Here is a 21,265-nt window from a genome sequence, read left to right on the forward strand (position 1 = left end):
TTTTATTTTTTTCATTAGGGTGCTCAATTCCATTTTATATCGGTGAAGGTATCAATACCAGGGGGTCTTCGTAGCCCCATTGGTTGCGCGTTCGGTTAGTAAGCGATCGAACGTTAGTTCAAAACTTAGGGCCCTCATTGACCATCTTTGTGTTGTTACAGAATAACTACGTCCACGCAACAGCGATGGAGATCGATCCACGGTCGAAATAAGATCGATTCATCCATATAATTGCTCTGCTCTGCAAGAAACTTCGGGCTGTTGTTCTATTAGTAACTCAACATTGATCATATCAACTGTCTCCGCTGTCCGGTGGTGTAACTCGATAATGGAAAAACAGATGGAATACTCTTACGCCTAAATGGCTACTGTGTAAATGTACCATATCCAATGGTATAGAAGGAATACTCTTACGCCGGAAAATGGCAACTGTGTAATGCCTTATTTATAGATATGTTAAACATGTGACATGTACACGATTAAAATTCGGCTCTGGATAAAATGGATAAAAAATAAGATATCAATACCAAGATACCAATAACTATATTTTTGTAGCCGATGGAATGCCAATTTTCTCATTTGAATTAGGAGCACACCACCCTACGAGAATATTCTGAGATGATGAAGTCTTAGAACTGACCCATCTAATCATAGGGACCATTTGAAATTTCAAGAAATTAACGAAAATGATCAAGTCTTATGGTAACTATTTTTTGACGCGGTTAACCGGTTCGACTAAGAAAATCAAAAAAATAGTAAACTTAGACGACTATAAGATTAGTCGGCAAAATTTTTGAGAAACTTAGTTTATTCGACTAAAAATTTTTTTTAGTTCTGAATGACTAATTTTTGAAGCCGCCATTCAAATTCAAAAACGATTATTTTGCCGATTACCACCGGTTTGATGACTAATGGAAAGACTCGTGTGTCTAAGCCGTCGTGCATAAATTACGTAACGTGAGAAGGGATGGGGGGAGGCGGGTCGAGGTTGCGTTACTTACTGTGTAATAGAGCTAGGAAATTGCGTTACGTGATTTGTGCACGATGTTTAAATCAAATGAAAAAAATGTTACTCTATCGGCTACAAGAAAATAGTTGCCAGAGGACTTGACTCGGAAATTTCTTGAAATTTCAAATGATTCCTATGATCAGATGGGTCAGTTCTAAGACTCCACCACCTCAGAATATTCTCGCAGGATGGTGTGCGTCTAATTCATATGAAAAAAATTGCACTCAATCGTCTACAAAAAATAGTTATTGGTATCTTGGTATTGGTATCTTCACCGACATTTCCATTTTAAGGAGGTACAAAAATTATTTTTTTCCCTTTTCCAAAAATGACTTTTTCGAAAAATTCATAACTTTTGAACTGCTGAACCGATTCATATGATCGACATATTAAATTGAAGTCAATGAGCTAGTATTACTCTTGCGAAAAAAATAGAATTCGGTTTTCAATTTATCAATTGGTTGTATTTTTTCATGTTTTTTTGCCTAATTTTTTGTTAAATTTTTTTACATAACATGGTTTTTTACATAACATGTCCAAAAATCAGAGAGCTATTTTTTTAGTTTCTGAGTTATGATTTTTAAAAGTAAACATGTTTTCAGTCTTCGTTCAATATTCCTATGTGACTAGACTATATATTTTCAAAGAAGACTTTATTGGCTTCAATTTGATATGTCCATCATCTGAATCGGCCCAGTAGTTCAAAATTTATAATTTTTTAAAACTTCTCATTTTTGGAAAAAGGGGAAAAATGATTTTTCGGACTATCGGGTTACTTTGAAAACTCAAAAACGCCTCCCTAATTTTTGGATATGTTATGTAAAAAAGCTTTCAAGAAAAAATATGAAAATATAGCGCCCTTGGTCTAGAAACCATGTAAACTATAAAAAACAAATATAATCAATAATTACGAGAACAAAATCCATTTTTTTCCAAAGCTATATTTTTCCAAATTTGATATGTCGATCACCTGAATCGGTTTAGTAATTCAGAAGTTATGAATTTAAAAAAAATCGTTTTTGGAAAAGGGAAAAAAGTTGATTTTTCTGACCACCTTAAAATCGAAATTGGAATCCTAATGGAAAAATAAAAAAAAACAAGTCTAATATTTTGCGACCAAAAACAATACTACCATTTTTCACGGAAATCTGAGAACCAATGTATCGGTTTGGCATGGAATAACTGAAATATAAGGGGTGTGTTCGGAAAGTAATTTTGTTTTATTTGATGATAGTGAAAGACAATTTTAAAGACTGTTTTTTACTGTTGTGAATTTATTATTACCTAATATCAAAGTCGCATGAGTTTAAGCAAGTGAAAGAAGGTTGAACACGAGTATTTTTGTGTATTTCAAAATTTTACTGAATTAAGTTAAGAGTGTATAGAATCACAGTAGGCATTGGTTGTCAGAACAAGTTTAGTAATTTACATCATAGCTTCAACGGAGGTAGCGCGTTGCGATTCGATTCTGCACACTTGAAACGAAAATCCTGGTCTACCTGCTTGAGAGTTGGCGAAGCTTTTGAAATTCATGAAATTCACGATGTATGTCGCTCTGAGCGTTTGGGGGAAGTGCTCTGGAAACCCAGAAGTAACAGACTGGTAAAGCCAGCGGATCCAAAAACACATGCAAAAGTAGAGAGACTTTCAAGGGGAACCTGAAGCCACAGCAGTGGAACTCCATACAATTCACTGACTAAAAAGTGTCCACATTTTCATCGCCTGTTTACGTGAAGAATATAATTTTCTCAGGCACACTTGATATGAGAGTGTATGGATTTTTAGCTGTTTTGATGCAAGGTCTTTAATAAAGAATGATAAGATGGGAAGGTTTATATAAACATGTTTATAATTACATAAGTTTATTGAAATATCAATATTGCTCTTCTTTAACTATTCAGTGCAATTTTATCAAAATTGGAAGTTTTAGAAAAATAAATGTTTTTTTTTCAATATTTTTTTGAGATGGATTTTTAATCCAAGATTACCTTTGCTTTATTATTTAGCTTTATGATTAAATTTTTTCTGTAGTATTTAATTTCTGAAATTGTTTGAATGACCGATTGAATTTGATTCATAGAAGAATAAGATTTCATTTGATATGTCGATTTTTGAAATCGACTCAATGGTTGAAAAGTTATGACGTTTTGGAAGAAATCTTACTTACCTAATCAGCAAAAGGCCCCAGTGGCATGTGCTGTACACAAAAGTCGTCTCCATTCACATGAATTTTATATTTTTTTCCACTTCTTAGCTTTCAAACTTATTTCAAGGATCAACATATCATATCTTTCTATTAATCCGCAAACATGCCTAGTAATAACTTAAAAAACCAAACTCATAAACGACAAAAAGAGTCTTCGATTGTATATTTTTTATTTTTTTTACAGTTTCACAGTACACATTCGCTTATAGGCGCATTTTTAGTTGGAGTTCTTTTTAATTGGCGGTTCGCTAGTTGGAGCACGCGTCAATCAAAAAGCAGTCATCCGTCATAATTATATGTCAGTTTTACTCTGTTGTTCCAATGCCATTTTTATTGAAGGGCCTTTGTATGTTACACTCAAAAAATTAAGGCCCAGTATTGCAAAAGTTTGATATAGTGGTTTTCAGATTTTCGTGAAAATTGATATCATGTTTTTGTTATGTAAAACATTGAACCTGTTTTATTTTTTTGGGTGATTCGATTTTTTCCCTTTTCCCAAAAAAGACTTTTATCAAAAACTCATAACTTTTAAACTACTAAGGCCGATTCAGATGATCGACACATCAAATTGAAGTTAATTAAAATCTATTTTGGAAAAATATCAAACTTGCAAGAAAATTGATTTTTTTTTTATCCCATTTATTTATTTAAGGCACATTAGCATTTTAGCTGTAACAGAGCCGAATTTTTATCGTGTACATGTCACATGGTTATCATATCTATAATTAGCACATTACACATTTGCCATTCGCCAGTATCCCTTCTATACCATTACATATGGTACATTCACACAGTAGCCACTTAGGCGTAAGAGTTATTCTTTCTGTTCTTCCATTATCCAGTTGGACCACCGGACAGCGGAGACAGTTGATTGATCATTGTTGAGTTATTTATAGAACAGTAGCCCGATGTGTCTGCAGGGCAGAGCAGTTGTATGGATGAATCGATCTTATTTCGACCGTGGATCGATCTCCATCGCTGATGATTGTTGCATGGACGTAGCTATTCTGTAACAACACAAAGATGGTCAATGAGGGCCCTGACTTTTGAACTCACGATCGATCGCTTACTAAGCGAACGCGTAACCAATGTGGCTACGGAGACCCCCAAAATTGAATTTTGTTTTCGTAATTATTGATTGTATCAATTTTTTATTGTTTACATGGTTTCGGGACTAACGGCGCTATAATTTTCTATATTTTTTCTCGAAAACTGAGGATTTTTTACACATTTTCTACATTACATTGTTTATGATTTTTTTCAAAATCAGATGTGTTCTTTTTTCTTTTTTGAGTTATAATTTTAACCGAGATGATCGATTCATCAAATTAAAGCCAATGAGCTAGAATTTTTTGGAATAATATTGCACTTGCGAAAAAAATGAATTTTGTTTTCGTGATTAATAATTGTATCTATTTTTTATAGTTTACATGGTTTAGAGACCAAGGGCGCTATATTTTTTGTATTTTTCCTTGAAATCTGAGGATTTTTTACTTAACACATTAAAAAATCAGAGATGTGTTCTGTTTCGTTCTTGAGTTATGATTTTTCAAAGTTAACATGTTTTTATGCTTCCTTCGATCATCCTATGCGATTAGACTATAAATAGGTATATGCGAATAGAATTCTCCTTTTTAGCAAGTGTGATCGGTTAAGTAGATCAAAAGTTATGAATTTTTGAAAACCGTAATTTTTGGAGAAAAGGAGAAAAATATATTTTTGAACTATCGGGTAAATTTCAAAAATCATAATTTAAAAACGAAAAAGAACACATTTTTGGATATGTTATCTAAAAAATCCTCAGCTTCCGAGAAAAAAAAATATAGCGCCCTTGGACAATGAAAACTATAGAGAACAAATACGATCAATAATTAAGAAAACAAAATTTATTTTTTTTCAAGTGTAATATTTTTTCAAAAAAGACTATCTAACTGGCTAATTTGATATGTCGATCATCTGAATCTGTTTAGTAGTTCAAAAGATATGAATTTTTGAAAAAAGTTATTTTTGGAAAAAAGGGTAAAAACTAGATTATTCGAACCACTCTAAAATGGAATGGAATCTAATATTTTGCGATAAGAAACAAAACTACCAATTTACACGAAAATCTAAGAACCACGGTTTTACATGGAATATATGTAACACTAAAAAAATTCAGTTTGGTGTTAATTTCCCCGGCAACTAAAAAGCTGAAAAACAATAAAATTTATTCAGAAATCATATTTTTATGATGTTTTTTAAGCGTACATACATAACCTAGTCGTATAATTATTGTATCATTCGATTCATTTCAATGAAAATACGGACAGAGGGTTTCCATGTCGAAAGTTCCATCGTGTTTTTTTTCAAATTTGGTATAACATGAGCGTGGATTCTAACAGTCAATGGGCGTTCTACCTGTACATATTTTCTATTGGAAAACAACAGTTTGTTGTTTTCTGCAAGGTTTGCAAATCAAAGGAAACGACGTAGCGATAGACCATATCGACAAACCACAACCACTTACTGCGCGGCGCTCTTGAACTTAAAGCACACAACAGGTGGGGCAGGTAATTTGTTTCGGAAATAACTAAATGAAAACAAGAAAAAGTTTCGCGTAAGACAGAGGAAACAAATGATAACATTTTGATTTTTTTCTCGATCACCGGCCAGGGGCTCGCCACCGGTTCGTGACTTTATTTTCGAATACGAACGCGTGTGGAATGAATACATTTCGCAAACTCTCACTCCTTCTTTGAAAACGGAGCACCCGATCTGGTTGATGAACCATGCGACGCACTGCAAGATTTTCAGTCTTTTATCAGACAACATGAAGTGGTGAAGTTCGTATTGAGTATCATACAAACAGGTCAAAATCTCCTGCAAACCGGATGTTAACCGGAACGAATCGCGGCTTCTATACTCAAGGAGTGTTCGTGCACTCCGACAACTCCAAAATTCCGGTTTTGTGTTCCGACTGTTGTGTGACTGACGTGAACACAATGGCGTTTCCACTTCACAGAAGGTTGCTGGGGGTCAAAAGTTTAATGATCGCATCATCCGTTGCTGTTTGTGTTTGCTTTAAGTGTTATCGTGGCGTGAGTGCATTGACGTCATCGAGGGGTGTGGGTCGACATTACCCGATATTCGCGGTTTTACCGACGGTTGAAGTTGTTGGTACATTCAGTTGTTCCTGCAGCTCTTGGCAACACTCTCAAATGACTTACGAATATTTATGACTAAAGTATATCATGACCACGTGCCCAGTAACCCAGATCACGCCATACAGTCTGTGTTCCGTGTGTCGTTCTAGATTTCAAGTTCGAATGGCTCCTACTAGTCTGTGCTAGGCAAAAGGCAGCTGGCAGCTGCTGTTCATATAACCGACGAAGTGACAAACTTCTACCGCATTGTCGTGAAACCTGTTTGATTTCTTCCTTTTTCACAGCAATTCGAACTCTACCGGTGGTGTCAATTCATGACATTCATGCATATTGTTGAATGTTTGAGTTTTTTTTTCCTTGCAACGGGTCAAATAGCGGAAAGATTTTGTGGATTATGTTCCATGTTGTATCGACAAAAAGGATGGGATTGTCAAATCATGCGTTAGTGATATGGCTTGCTTGAAAGTGATTGGTGTGATTGGATCTATACTTTGGCTCTAAAGTGAATGAATCCGCATTGATACGGACTCTTTCAGACACATTGTGCTCCATAAAATATAACAAATGATGCGAAATCGAATACAAGATTTTATTGATTCATAACAGTAATCACTAGGTAAATATCCGTGACATATTCATGTTTTGAGATTCTTTACTTTGAACGTCATTTCCAGCTTTGAAGATGCGGTGCCAAACAGGCGAATATGGTGATGATATACGTTACTATGGGATATTATTTTTTTATGGAAATTGTGTTGTGGCTGGATTTTTAATTTTTTCCTTCCATGGATACAGGATGTAACGGATTGTCCCGTGCGTATGTTGATTTATTGCCTCTCCAACTAGTGGTTTGGCAATACTAGGGGAGGTGTGGGTAAGACGGACGGTGCGGGTAATTTGGACAAGTGGTAGATTTGTATAGTTAATAATTTCTAATTTCTGATAATGAGAACCCCTTCTACATGTTATTCTATAATATTTGAATTACTCTATGACAATGAATACTGATCAAAAGTGGAAAAGGTGGACTGTCTAGAATGTGACTGGAATCAAAAGCAAAATAGTTGAGGGTATGCTTGTTTATACTGCTGAAAAGCACAATATCACTTCTAGGTGGATTAATTTGATTTTCTAATATAAAATCACCCCATCTTTAAGACGTACTGTCTCTATTACATGGTACTTATATTTGCTCAAGCACACATTTCTGGTAATGATTCGTACTCTGAGTAGTTTGATGCATTACGAAACAGTACTTTATAGATTTATGCATTCATAATTTCGCTTCTATTTTTGCCATTCCGTTTCAAAAATAACTGCTGTAAATCAGCAAAATGAATATTTGCCACATTTGTTCACATGTTCCGGTGTGAATTGATTTGACTGTGATTTTTTTTCGCATGGAAGCAATACTTGACGTCACGAAAGAAAAGCTCGAGACAATATTTATTTCGGTGATTAGTGCAGTTCGTTTGCATAACATCACTCGACGGAAGGTTAACAGGATGCTCATGCTTTTGGTTGGAAACAAAGCTTTGGGACTGGCTTTTTACATCTGGTGAAACCAAATAATTATAATGTCGTGTATCAAAAGTAAATTCTGAAAATTGATGAAAGCATCGAAGGTAGAGCCAGGGTATACAAATTCCTCTACCACCTCGAGCTCGTCCTCGTCGATCAAAATACTTCTACCAAGGAGAACTCTGTTGCGATCAGTCCCTCCTTCTAGCATGTATTTAGTCTTAGACGCAGTGATCCTCCATAGCTGTCGTTGGTCGATTGTATCATATGCGGCCTTGAAGTCAACGAAGATGTGGTGTGTAGGAATCTAGTACTCGCGTCACTTTTGGAGGATTTGCCGCATTGTCCCAGATCCTGACAATCAACCGGTGCATACACTCTACAAGTTTTCCCGGACCTTCCTTGAAGAGCTCCGCTACGAGGCCATCCTTACCAGCTGCTTTGTGGTTCTTGAGCTGATTGATGGTCTCCTTAACTTGACCCATCGTCGGGGGTGGTACGTCGTCGTTGTTCACTGCACCGGTGTAATCCTCCTCAACGCCGTCTTGGTCTCCTGTTCGCGCACTGTTCAGGTGTTCATTGTAGTGCTGCTGTAGTACTATAACCAATTATTATTAGATAACCAATTTTAATAATCACTGATAAGCGCGTATTCTGAATCATTAAGTTTATTATCATAACTCGAAATTCAGATAACAGTACTATGTACTATTTTTAAAAATATATCGTTAAAAATCTTATTCAAAAGTTGAATTTATTAATGAAAAATGTTTAACTTCATATTACTGTTCTCATTTTTTTTATATATATTTTTATCATCAACCTTTCCAATTGAACAAAGTTTGATGTATAGTGACTTACTTTACTTACTTACTTACTTACGATACTGTACGAAATTGTTACTTTTCAAGTAATTAATCGATCTACTTGCGATTTTACATGAATTCCATGTCAAATCAGCCTGGCGCTGACCCGATCCTCTCCATTTTTTTGAAACTTGGTACTTATGATGAAAACTACCTAAAATAACAATTGAGGGGCTTAGAATGAAAGGGGTGTAAGTGATTTGATCGATTTCTCTACATCGACTCTCTCTTTTGGTCATAACGTAGCTCCAAACTCATTCCCAGCTGTATTTAACAATGTGGAAGATGGGTCAAAACCTCATCTATCGGATTCTATAGTAAACTCAAATTGGAACGTTTTTGTAGTTGAGTTATTAACTAAAAGAAAAGTTGATGAAGAGAAATCGATCAAGTCACTTACACTCCTTGCATTCTAAGCCCCTCAATTTTCATTATCATATGACCAATTTAAATTACGACTGATTTTTCAGAAGCTCGTATTCTAAATATCTGTGCTCTTTGCATATTCGAATAAAATTTCATGCTTTGTTCTGCATTTCGGCCTGTTTTAGTTTCAGTAAAAACATTGGTAAGACGGACATGGTAAGAAGAACTTCAATTATATCTTTGGAAATTCATGTTTCCCAAAATTTGAATGCAGTTTCTTACAATTCAATATACTCCTTCGTCTTCTTAAGTTCGAGGCCGCCGGACGGTTTGATATCGTTATCGTCTATCGTTGAAGTGATACTGTTATTTTCGTGGCTGGTGAAGAGAGTGTTGGATACTAACGGGATTCCCTGTATTGCAAGTGGATTGCATTGAAGCAGGCACAACAAGCGAGAGGGAGAAGCCCTGCACGCGAGGGCTTCAACTTATTGAAAAACCTCCCTGATGTGGCGAAACATCGTTTGTTTAATTTATTCAATCGGTTTCTGGAGCATAATATTGTTCCAGATGATTGGAGACAAGTACGAATTATAGCTATTCAAAAACTCGGAAAACCCGCGTCCGACTTCAATTCGTACCGCCCAATAGCAATGCTGTCTCGTCTACGGAAATTGTTGGAGAAAATTATCTTGTTTCGCCTTGATCGATGGGTTGAAACAAATGGCCTACTCTCAGATACACAATATGAGTTCCGCAGGGGCAAGGAGACTAATGATTGTCTTGCGTTGCTTTCTTCAGAAATTCAAATGGCTTCAGTATTCTTGGACTTAAAGGGGGCCTTTGATTCAGTTCAATAGAGGTTTTGTCAGACAAATTACACTCTGGGGGTCTGCCGCCTCTATTGAATAATATGTTATATAACATTATTTGTGAGAAAAATTTGAATTTGTCTCACGGGGATTCGACAGTAAGTCGGATCTCCTACATGGGACTCCCCCAGGACTCATGTCCAAGCCCCCTTTTGTACAACTTATATGTAAGCGATATTTACAATTGCCTTACACAAAATTGCAGCCTATGACAACTTGTAGATGATAGAGTGGTGTCTGTCGTAGGATCAAACGAATCCGACCTGCAAGAACCCTTTCAAGATACTTTAAACAATTTTTGAACCTGGGCCATTGGGCTAGGGATCGAATTCTCCACGGAGAAAACAGAGATAGTGGATTTTTCTAGAAATCATAAACCAGCAAAACCAAAGCTTCAACTTTTGGGTAAACCGATCACTCATGCTATGTCATTCAAGTATCTTATTAGTATCATAAAGGGTGTGTCACATCAAATTGCATCACGGAAAAAACGCTGTAGAAATTTAATTTTTAGGAATTATATCTTCTGCTCTCGCATATAATCAGATAAGAGTGTATAGATCACGTTGGCCATACTTCACTGTAAATTTTTCGTAAATTTGGAAAAAGAGCGTCGTGATTTAATCCTGTGCACTCATTTCGAGAATCCGGAGTTGTCACATCGGGACATCGGTAAGATGCTGGGAATCGTCCAATCCACGGTCAGCAGAGTACTAAAACGATACTTCGAGAACCTAACCATCGACCGGAAGGTGAAGAACGGCAAAAATGGATGCTCCGTCAGTGAAAAAGATCACAAGCGCGTAGTTAAGCAGTTTAGACGTGATCCGAGAAGTTCGGTCCGGGATGTCGCCAATAAGCTGAATTTGTCAAGTCCATTCGTCCAGCGGACCAAGTAGCGGGAGGGCCTGCGTACATACAAGGTTCAGAAGGCTCCTAACCGCGACGAAAGGCAAAACATGGTGGGGAAGACGCGAGCCCGGAAGCTGTACACCGAAATGCTGACGAAGCCGCATTGCCTGGTAATGGACGACGAAACCTACGTCAAAGTGGACTTTCGTCAGCTGCCGGGCCTGTTGTTCTTCGCAGAGGACAAATTCAGCGTTCCGGAGGATATTCGCAAGCAGAAACTATCCAAGTTTGCCAAAAAGTACATGGTGTGGCAAGCGATCTGCTCTTGCGGAAAGCGGAGCGCCCCCTTCGTGATGACGGGCAGGTTTACCTTAAGGAGTGCCTACAGAAGCGCTTACTACCACTATTGAAGCAGCACGAGGGCCCGACCATCTTCTGGCCGGAACTCGCTTCGTGCCACTATTCACAGGACGTGTTGGAGTGGTACGAAGCCAACGGGGTCACCTTCGTGCCAAAGGAAATGAACCCGTCCAACGCGCCGGAGCTTCGCCCAATAGAGAAATATTGGGCGATTATGAAGCAGGCCCTCCGGAAAAACCCAAAAGTTGTCAAATCGGTGGCGGACTTCAAGAGAAAATGGATTTCTGTTAAAAAAAACTACAACCTGACGTTGTACAGAACCTTATGGACGGGGTAAAGAGGAAGGTGCAAGCATACGGGCTTGGGCTCGAAGTATGAATAAAAAGAAAATGCCAAAAGTTGTTTAATAGTTTTTATTTTACTGTCTAAAATTTTCAAAAGGATCGGTCTACTGGGCGAATTTCTACAGCGTTTTTTCCGTGATGCAATTTGATGTGACACACCCTTTATTAGGTATCTGAGTAAAAAATGTCAACAAAGAATAAACTTTCTCCTTACAATTACCGGCACCTGGTGGGGAGCCCACCCAGAAGATCTTATAATGTTGTATCGAACAACTATTCTCTCAGTGATGGAGTATGGTAGTTTCTGTTTTCAATCAGCTGCCAAAACACACCTCATTAAACTCGAGCGAATTCAGTATTTTTGTCTCCGTATTGCGTTGGGGTGTATGTCCTCAATGCCTATGTTCTGCATCGCAAAATATTTGTATTAGTAAGCTCGAAAAGTCTTCCGAAGACAGTTTGTATGTAGAATTTGAAATATAAAAGCAAAAGCAAAAAAAAAAAAAAAGTTATTTTCATGGTAACGTAACGTAACTTAGAAAAAAGGCTCGATATTTCGAAAGATAGAAAAAAAACATTGTTCTACAAAGATGTCTCAAATAACTGGGACTACAACATTGTCGAACTATGTTTACCTCTATCTATAACGCCTCAGGACACGAAAATCATATTTTCTGCCGAAGATGAAATATTTTCTGGCAAAGCTATTTGGGTGTACTGATTCAAAGAGTTTGACGGAACCCGAAGCTAATTGGCGTTACTATAGGCATCCATCAGTGACTACCATAAATACGAAAACTATTCCACAATTGTTGCCGTCAGCCGTGAAGAAATCTGGGAGGAGGAGGTTGTGATCAGAGCTCTAAAAAATCACTCTCATTGACAATCGTCAGTTCACAAGTCAAGCCCCGACCGAGCTAGGGGAGCGACATTGACGTTTCTATCTGGCCCATGTCGTGCCCTTCGAATCGATAGAGGACTTTTCCAACAATCGTTTCCTAGCTTTGTTACTGTTGTTACCAGTACCGACGATCTCCACACTAAAAGTCCACTGTCGGTCCGATGAGACCAACGCGAAGCAGACGAAAAATTCAGTGTTAGTTCCCAGGGACCGACGTGGGGTTCCACGCGTTAAAAATGAACCCACTGCATTTCGTGTTACATTTTTTTCACGCTGGATCCGAAAAAAATTGCTCTGCTTTGGTTCAAACCTCATATATTTATTACTTTTCGAAAACATAATTCATAATCTATATGAATAAAAATGATTTGGTGTCCGTTCCTCAGGATTCAACTCTAGAACGGAGCAATGTTGTTAAATACAGTATCAGTCAGTATCAGGATTGATGTGTCTCAGTCAGCGTCAAGTTTATATGTCAAAAAAGAAATTATACACCGCGAATATTGATTGAATACAAAAAAAAATAATTTCGGGGAACGTGAGTGTTAGAAATTATTCAAACCAAAATAGCAATTGTGGGCGGGATGAAGTTTTTCGGGTCAGCTAGTTTAGAATGAGAATGGTCTGAAAAATCGTCTGTTTTGCCGATACGCCAATTTTCGAAAATTTGTAACTTTGGACCGCTCTACCGTGGTTCCTTAAGTGCGAATAAAAGGTTTTTGAGTAGACTTATTAGAAAAAATATATGACCCCTCAAATGCCCACTATCAGGAGAAAACTTTAAAAATGGTTGATTCCTTTGTGGTTTTCGGGTTGTCGAACTATAAAAAAATTTATATCATTTGTTAAAATCTGGTGCGTCATTACATAACAAAAAAAAGGTAATTTTGTATTTCCATTATTAGGATATAGTTTTTTTCTGAAGCGTTCAGATTATTAAGCCGATCAATATGAACTCAGTGTCTGTGTCTTTCTTCCGATTTCATTGGTATAGAAATTTTTTTGGCGGCACCCTAGACTAGTTAACTTTTTTATAGATACTGAGCAGTGATACACAAATTATTCTATCATTGTCTTCGTCCGGTAAGAAATTTGGGAATCGAATGTTGTTGTCATTCGAGCGAGATGTTTCATTTACGTTGTTTTCTTGAAAACCCATTCATTATGCAATGTTCATTCATTAGTACTTAGTTAAGATTCCCTTGACGAATTACATTTGAATTGAATTTTAGTTTAAGTGGAACGAATCTTTCTACATATTTGATATCGTTTGTAAAAATCCGTTTTTTTTTAGATTATAATGGGCAGACTGTGGAACTTCACTCGGTTTGTGAAGATCTAGCTGTTCATGCCTTCATTTTCTTTTAATTGTTGTTGTCGCAACGTGCGGTTGCGACGCACCTGCTCCCAAACACCTTGAGAGAAATAAAACGTTCCCACTTTCGGCGCGCTACTGTGTTTCACCGAGAATCAAAAGAAAACACAACAATGATTCAATGATTCAAAAACAAATAGTCAGAAGTGAAAGAAAGTCCTAAATTGATTGTTACAAAAGCGTTAAGCGTAATTATTCTTAATTGTATATCCTATATTATTGTAAGTAAGCTAGTAAATCGATTGTGCTATGTCTAATGCTAAAACTAAATTTACAGCTGCAAATCGAGAGAACGAAGATTCTTAAAAATAACCCCACCTCCAACGAACTAAACAAACGAGACACTAAACGTAAGTTCTCTAAATCTAAATCTAGCTGCAACACAGAAAAACTTATGATAGTGTAAAAAACCTTAAAATTAATATGTACAATTTAAAACTACTCCTATTCCTAAAACTACTATGTACAATAGAACCATTTTAATGTATTGATTTATACCTACGGTAGGGATTTTTTAACGTCGTCGTCATCGCCATCGCCATTGTATTGCGTATTGAAATAAACGTTTAAAAAACCGGAAAATTGTTTCTCTTCCGTTGCGGTTTGCAACATTTTAAAAAATCCGTTTAGTTCGTGATCGGGGAAGCTTTATCGAGGTTGCAATAATGCCGAGAAATAATCGGGCAAAACCAGGTGTGAGTTGTGCGCTGTGCAAGGATCTCGACAACAGCCGGATGGTTAGTTGTGACGAATGCGGTAAATGGTTCCATTTCGTGTGCGTGGGTGTAACTGAGGGAATCGAAGAAGTTGATTGGAGCTGTTCAGAGTGTGAGGCGAAACGAGCAGACCAGATCCCATCGGTCATCACTACAGATCATGCACAGAGTGAAGCGGAGCCTAGGCCAGTGGATAACCAGGGGCAAGTTGAGCTACTCAGGGAATTCCAGAGGAGAATGGACCAAATGCAAAGTAGGTTCGAAGAACAACAGCAGGCATACGAAAAGCTGCTTCGGGAAAAGGACCGCGAAATGCAGAATGCGATTAAGGATTTGCAGTCCCAGTTCCAGCGTCGTATGGAGAAAAGAGAACAGCAGATACGAGAGGAGTTGAGCGTTCCCGTAGTTGTTCATCCACCGAATGCAAATTCGACAACGTTGGGAACTGAGAATCGTCAGACAGATGACGTCAGCAAGGCGATCGAGCAGATGCAAAGACAACTCGCAGAGATGGCTAGAAAACAGGATTCAGAAACGAAGAGTCTTGAGGAGCGAGTGAGGGCGATGGAAATCAGCAGCAGCGAACCTGTCCCAGCGAGGAATGATGGTTTGAATGCGGATGCGGATCCATTCATTCCTAACGGCTTTCATCTATCTTCGACAGTGAATCCTTCTCATGAACTCAGCAGGAGTCAACTCGCTGCGCGACACGCGGTGGCAAAGGAGTTACCTACATTCTCGGGCAACCCTGAAGAGTGGCCTTTATTCATCGCCACTTATGAGAGTACCACAAGGATATGCGGCTTTAGCGATGAAGAAAATTTGCTTCGACTCCAACGCAGTTTGAAAGGCAAAGCTCTTGAGACAGTTCGTAGTCGGTTGTTGTATCCAGCAGGACTTGATGGTGTCATCAATACGCTTCGTATGCTGTTTGGCCGTCCTGAAATCATCGTTCACTCGTTAGTTTGCAAGATTCGGGAAATGCCAGCGCCAAAGGCGGAGAAATTGGGAACTCTGATAGATTTCGGCGTAGCAGTCCAGAACATGTGCGCAACGATTGTGGCGTGTGGTTTGAACGAGCATCTATGCAACGTGGCACTCCTTCAAGAACTCGTTGAGAGACTGCCACCTACTGTGAAGCTCGACTGGGCAAAGCATCGTCAAACAATGTCAGCGGTCACACTATCGGATTTCAGTAGCTGGTTGGGCACGCTAGTGGAAGCAGCTTGCATAGTAACGATTCCATCGACGATCAGTATGTACGTTGGTAGAACTGAGAAGCGTGTCCGAAAGGAGGAAGTTAATGTCCACATTCAGTCCGACTCAAATCATTTTCCAAACTCTACGATGTCCTCCAAAAGTACGTCGAAACCAGCCAGCAAGCAATGCGTTATTTGTCACGGAGAATGCAGCAGTGTAGGGTTGTGCCAAAGGTTTCAAGAATTGGATATCGGGGCGCGATGGGCAGTGCTGAAACAGAATAAATTGTGTCGGAAGTGTCTGTCGAAACATTTCGGAGCATGTGCAGTAAAGCAAGCCTGTGGTAGAAACGGATGTTCATACATGCATCACAGGTTGCTACACGACGATTCCAGATACCAGCGAATGGAGAATCCTCAGATATCGAGTCTACAGGCGGAAGCAATTACACCTACCGAGAATTGTAATTTTCACATTAACGATGTTAGCAAGATTCTCTTCCGATACGTGCCGGTGCTACTTCACGGACGAGGGAAGATTGTACGCACATTCGCCTTTTTGGACGACGGTTCGTCAGTGACGCTGATGGAACATAGTTTGCTGAAGGAGCTAGACATTCAAGGTGAATCATATCCCTTGTGTCTGGGCTGGACAGGGGATTATCAACGTCAGGAAATGAATTCTGTGAAGTTAGCGGTAGATATTTCCGGAGTGCATGACATGAGAACATATTGGATACCGAAAGTGCACACCGTGGACAGTCTCGCTCTACCCCAGCAAACTCTCGCGATGGAGGAATTAGCGCGACATTTTCATCATTTGACGGCCTTGCCGGCTGATTCCTATCGCAATGTTCGACCACGGATACTTATAGGAATGGATAATTGCCGCTTGGGCCACGCGCTCGACAGCAGAGAAGGAAGAAAGGACGAACCAATCGCTGCCAAAACACGCCTGGGGTGGATAGTATTCGGGCCTTGCTCTATAGAATCCCAAACAACGACTAGTTTAGTCGCACACCACAGTCTTCATGTGTGTCCATGTACCGAACAGAGCGACGCAGAGCTACACAACGCAGTAAAAGCGTACTTTTCGTTAGACAGCATCGCAATAAGTTCCGTTAAACCACTGATGTCGAAGGACGACGAGCGAGCCGAGAAATTGTTGAAATCTCTGACTAATGTGAACAAGGGGCGCTATGAAACTGGATTACTCTGGCGGTATGATGATGTTCGAATGCCAGACAGCAAATCAATGGCAATGAAGCGGCTGATATGTCTGGAAAAGCGAATGCAACGGGACCCTGATCTAGCTGAAGCTCTGAAGGAGAAACTTAGGGATTACGAGCGATCTGGGTACATCGTAAAACTGACGGAGAACCAACTAGCCGAGAGATTCGAACGCGTGTGGTACCTTCCAATATTCCCTGTTGTCAATCCCAATAAGCCGGGAAAGTTGCGCATAGTGTGGGATGCAGCCGCAAAGGTGGCGGGTGTTTCGCTGAACTCGTTCCTGCTAACTGGACCAGATCAACTTACTTCTCTTCTATCCGTTTTACAACGCTTCCGAGAATTTCGCATTGCCATAACGGGCGACATTCGAGAGATGTTTCTTCAGGTGTTGATGAACTGGCGCGATCAACAGTGTTTGAGGTTTCTATGGCGGAACGGAGAATCAAATCGTAGCCCAGATGTCTATGTCACAAAGGTAATGACTTTCGGGGCAACCTGCTCACCCAGCTGTGCACAATATGTGAAGAACCACAATGCGCAACGATTTCAGGATAAGTTCCCGAGGGCAGCGGAGGCGATAATTAGAGAGCATTACGTGGATGATATGCTGTCCAGTGTGGAGACAGAAGATGAGGCGATTAAGCTAGCTGTAGATGTCCGATTCATTCACGCAGAGGCAGGTTTCGAAATAAGGAATTGGCTGTCAAATTCGAATCGAGTACTGCAGGAGCTGAAGGCAAATCCAGGAGAGAAGAGCTTGAATCTGTTGAGCGAAATGGGAACCGAGAAAGTTCTGGGATTGTGGTGGTGCACCGCAGCCGATACCTTCACCTTCAAAGTGTCTTCGAGGATAAATGTCGATCTACTGCAAGGTCATATTGTGCCAACCAAAAGGCAGATTTTGAGTACGCTGATGACGATCTACGACCCACTTGGACTACTTGCGAATTTCCTTATGTTCCTGAAAATCCTGCTCCAGGAAATTTGGCGTAGTGGCATAAATTGGGACGAACCCATTAAGAGCGAACAGTGGGAGAAATGGCAAATATGGTTGCAAGTTCTTCCGCAAGTGGAATCCGTCAGTGTACCCAGGTGTTACCGGATAAAAACGAGTACAGGCGGTCAAAACGAAATTCAACTCCATGTGTTCGTAGATGCATCCGAAAACGGATATGCCGCAGTTGCCTACCTCCGGTTCGAAGAAGATGGCGAAGTGGAATGTGCGCTCGTCGGCGCGAAAACAAGAGTAGCTCCGTTGCGATTCGTGTCGATTCCCAGACTTGAACTTCAGGCAGCAGTTATCGGTGCCCGTTTGGCGAAAGGTATCATGATGTCTCACCAGCTTAAACCAACAAAACAGTTTTTCTGGACGGATGCGCGTGACGTTCTTTGCTGGTTGAATTCCGATCACCGGAGATACAATCAATTCGTCGCAGTGCGGATCAGTGAAATTCTAGAGTTGACCGAGGTTAACGAATGGAATTGGATTCCGACGAAACTGAATGTTGCTGACGATGCGACGAAATGGCAGAAACTCCCGGATTTTTCTCCTGCTAGTCGTTGGTTCCGTGGTCCACAATTCTTGTGGGAGGCAAAGGAAGAGTGGCCTGTTGCAGTATCGAGCTTCGATTACACCGCAGAAGAGAAGCGACCCAATGTGCTACATCATTCCGTCAAGCGTGTCCTGTTTAGGTGGGAAGATTTCCCTAAATGGAAGCGGCTGCTGCGTCATGTTGCATTCGTACAGCGGTATCCATCGAATCTGCGCAAGAAATTATCGAAGGAGCCCATCGTCACCGGCCCATTGACACAAGAAGAGCTTCGAAAAGCAGAGTTGTTAATTCTCAAACTGGTTCAGAATGCTGAATTCGTTGCAGAGATAGCTGCATTACAGAAACCGAAGCTCGCACCATGGAAGAACGCATTGCCCAAGAGTAGCTCGCTGTATGGGCTCAGTCCGTTTCTGGATGAAGAGGGGCTGCTGCGAATGAAAGGACGTATAGATGCTTGTGAAGACGTCGATGATTGTACGAAGCGCCCGATACTGTTGCCGAAGTGTCATCCCGTTACCGACCTCATTATATCCAGTGTTCATCAGCATTTCTGTCACATGAATCACCAGACTACACTCAACCAGATTCGGCGTAGATTTTACGTGCCTCAGCTACGGTCGGCCTACAAACGCGTACGAGCACGGTGTCAGCACTGCAAGAATCGCCAGGCGAAGCCAGTTGCTCCAGAAATGTCAGCTCTGCCACCCGCACGCCTGAAGGCTTTCTGTCGTCCATTTTCCTACGTTGGCATCGACTACTTCGGTCCAATACATGTAGTTGTTGGCCGGAGGACCGAGAAACGATGGGGAGTGCTGATCACATGCCTAACGGTGCGAGCGATACATCTTGAAGTTGCTCACAGCCTCACAACCGACTCATGCATTCTCGCCATCAGAAACTTCATCGCCAGGAGAGGTACCCCTCTGGAGATAGTAAGCGATCGCGGTACGAACTTCATCGGAGCAAGTCGAGAATTGAAAGAAGCGTTACAAAAAATGGACCACGAAAAGCTGATAGAGCACTTCGTCACCACTGATACGAAATGGTCTTTCAACCCTCCTGCATCTCCACATTCCGGAGGAGCCTGGGAACGCCTTGTTCAATCCGTGAAGAAAACCCTGAAGCAACTCCAAGTCACACGCACACCCACCGATGAACTATTGAAGAACATGCTCTCAGAGATCGAACTAATCATCAACTCACGACCTCTAACGGAATTGCCATTAGATGACGAGCTTTCCCAAGCTCTCACTCCGAATCATTTTCTGATCGGGTCATCAGATGGTTCAAAGCCCCCGTTCACGTTTGACGACAGCAGTTACGCTCTGAAACACACCTGGAAATCCTCCCAAGTCTACGCAAACCGGTTTTGGCGTCGCTGGGTAGCTGAATACCTACCAACTCTCACTCGGAGGACGAAATGGTTTAGCCACGTCAAGCCAATCGCAGAAGGGGACATCGTCGTCATCGTTGATGAGACTCTGCCGAGGAACTGCTGGCCGAAAGGTCGAGTTGTCCACGCAATTCGGTCCAAGGATGGACAGGTTCGTCGTGCTCTGGTACAGACCTCGACTGGAGTGCTAGAGAGGCCAGTCGTGAAGATCGCTGTGTTGGACGTAGGTGCAAGCGTAAGTACATAGGATCAATGGCCCTGATGCACTGGGGGAGAGTGTCGCAACGTGCGGTTGCGACGCACCTGCTCCCAAACACCTTGAGAGAAATAAAACGTTCCCACTTTCGGCGCGCTACTGTGTTTCACCGAGAATCAAAAGAAAACACAACAATGATTCAATGATTCAAAAACAAATAGTCAGAAGTGAAAGAAAGTCCTAAATTGATTGTTACAAAAGCGTTAAGCGTAATTATTCTTAATTGTATATCCTATATTATTGTAAGTAAGCTAGTAAATCGATTGTGCTATGTCTAATGCTAAAACTAAATTTACAGCTGCAAATCGAGAGAACGAAGATTCTTAAAAATAACCCCACCTCCAACGAACTAAACAAACGAGACACTAAACGTAAGTTCTCTAAATCTAAATCTAGCTGCAACACAGAAAAACTTATGATAGTGTAAAAAACCTTAAAATTAATATGTACAATTTAAAACTACTCCTATTCCTAAAACTACTATGTACAATAGAACCATTTTAATGTATTGATTTATACCTACGGTAGGGATTTTTTAACGTCGTCGTCATCGCCATCGCCATTGTATTGCGTATTGAAATAAACGTTTAAAAAACCGGAAAATTGTTTCTCTTCCGTTGCGGTTGCAACAGTTGTTTTATGTTGGGGTTATTGTGATCAAGTATAAACACAACTAGAAATGTTAGATTTGCTCACTGATTGGTTATCTGATGCGATTGCTCCGAGTGATAACGAACGATACGCCAGTTTTTATGTAATACACTTTCCGACCTTATTGATCAACCTTTCCGCTCGAATGTTTTGAAGTTAACATTCACGTCATTCACTCAAATGTTTTGGAGTAAACAATAATTCAATTATTTATTGATATTTAAACCATTCCAAGATTATAATCAGTAGAGCGATATTAGCACACTCAATTATTAACACGAAATTCATATACCAGTTCAACGCAATAACACTTTGCACTTGGAGGATACCTGACTAAGTTTAGTTTATTGTAGTAAAGAAAGGAAGGAAGGAAGGTATTGAATTAGAGAGACTTTAAACTCTGAGAGTTCATTCGTCTCTATACGTAAAGAAAAGAATTGACACTAGAT

The 21,265-nt window shown here is 40.0% G+C and overlaps 2 protein-coding genes across 9 annotated transcripts in view; both read left to right on the plus strand.

Annotated features, from left to right (window-relative positions):
* Positions 1–21,265, plus strand: part of LOC129771908 (pantothenate kinase 3) — a 56,570-nt gene that overhangs the window by 18,406 nt on the left and 16,899 nt on the right. The window lies entirely within an intron of this gene.
* LOC129771907 (uncharacterized) lies at positions 10,912–20,541 on the plus strand. The gene is made up of 3 exons (XM_055776032.1): positions 10,912–14,036; positions 14,093–20,407; positions 20,464–20,541. Exon 2 carries the CDS (start codon positions 14,481–14,483, stop codon positions 20,154–20,156), a length of 5,676 nt encoding a protein of 1,891 aa, XP_055632007.1. The 5' UTR covers positions 10,912–14,036; positions 14,093–14,480; the 3' UTR covers positions 20,157–20,407; positions 20,464–20,541.

Source organism: Toxorhynchites rutilus, chromosome 2 (genome assembly GCF_029784135.1).
Source record: "Toxorhynchites rutilus septentrionalis strain SRP chromosome 2, ASM2978413v1, whole genome shotgun sequence".
Classification (NCBI taxonomy): Eukaryota; Metazoa; Arthropoda; class Insecta; order Diptera; family Culicidae; genus Toxorhynchites; species Toxorhynchites rutilus.

Bases quoted from the DNA above. Each gene is read 5' to 3' on its own strand.
- LOC129771907 (XM_055776032.1), top strand. From the start codon at position 14,481: ATGCCGAGAAATAATCGGGCAAAACCAGGTGTGAGTTGTGCGCTGTGC.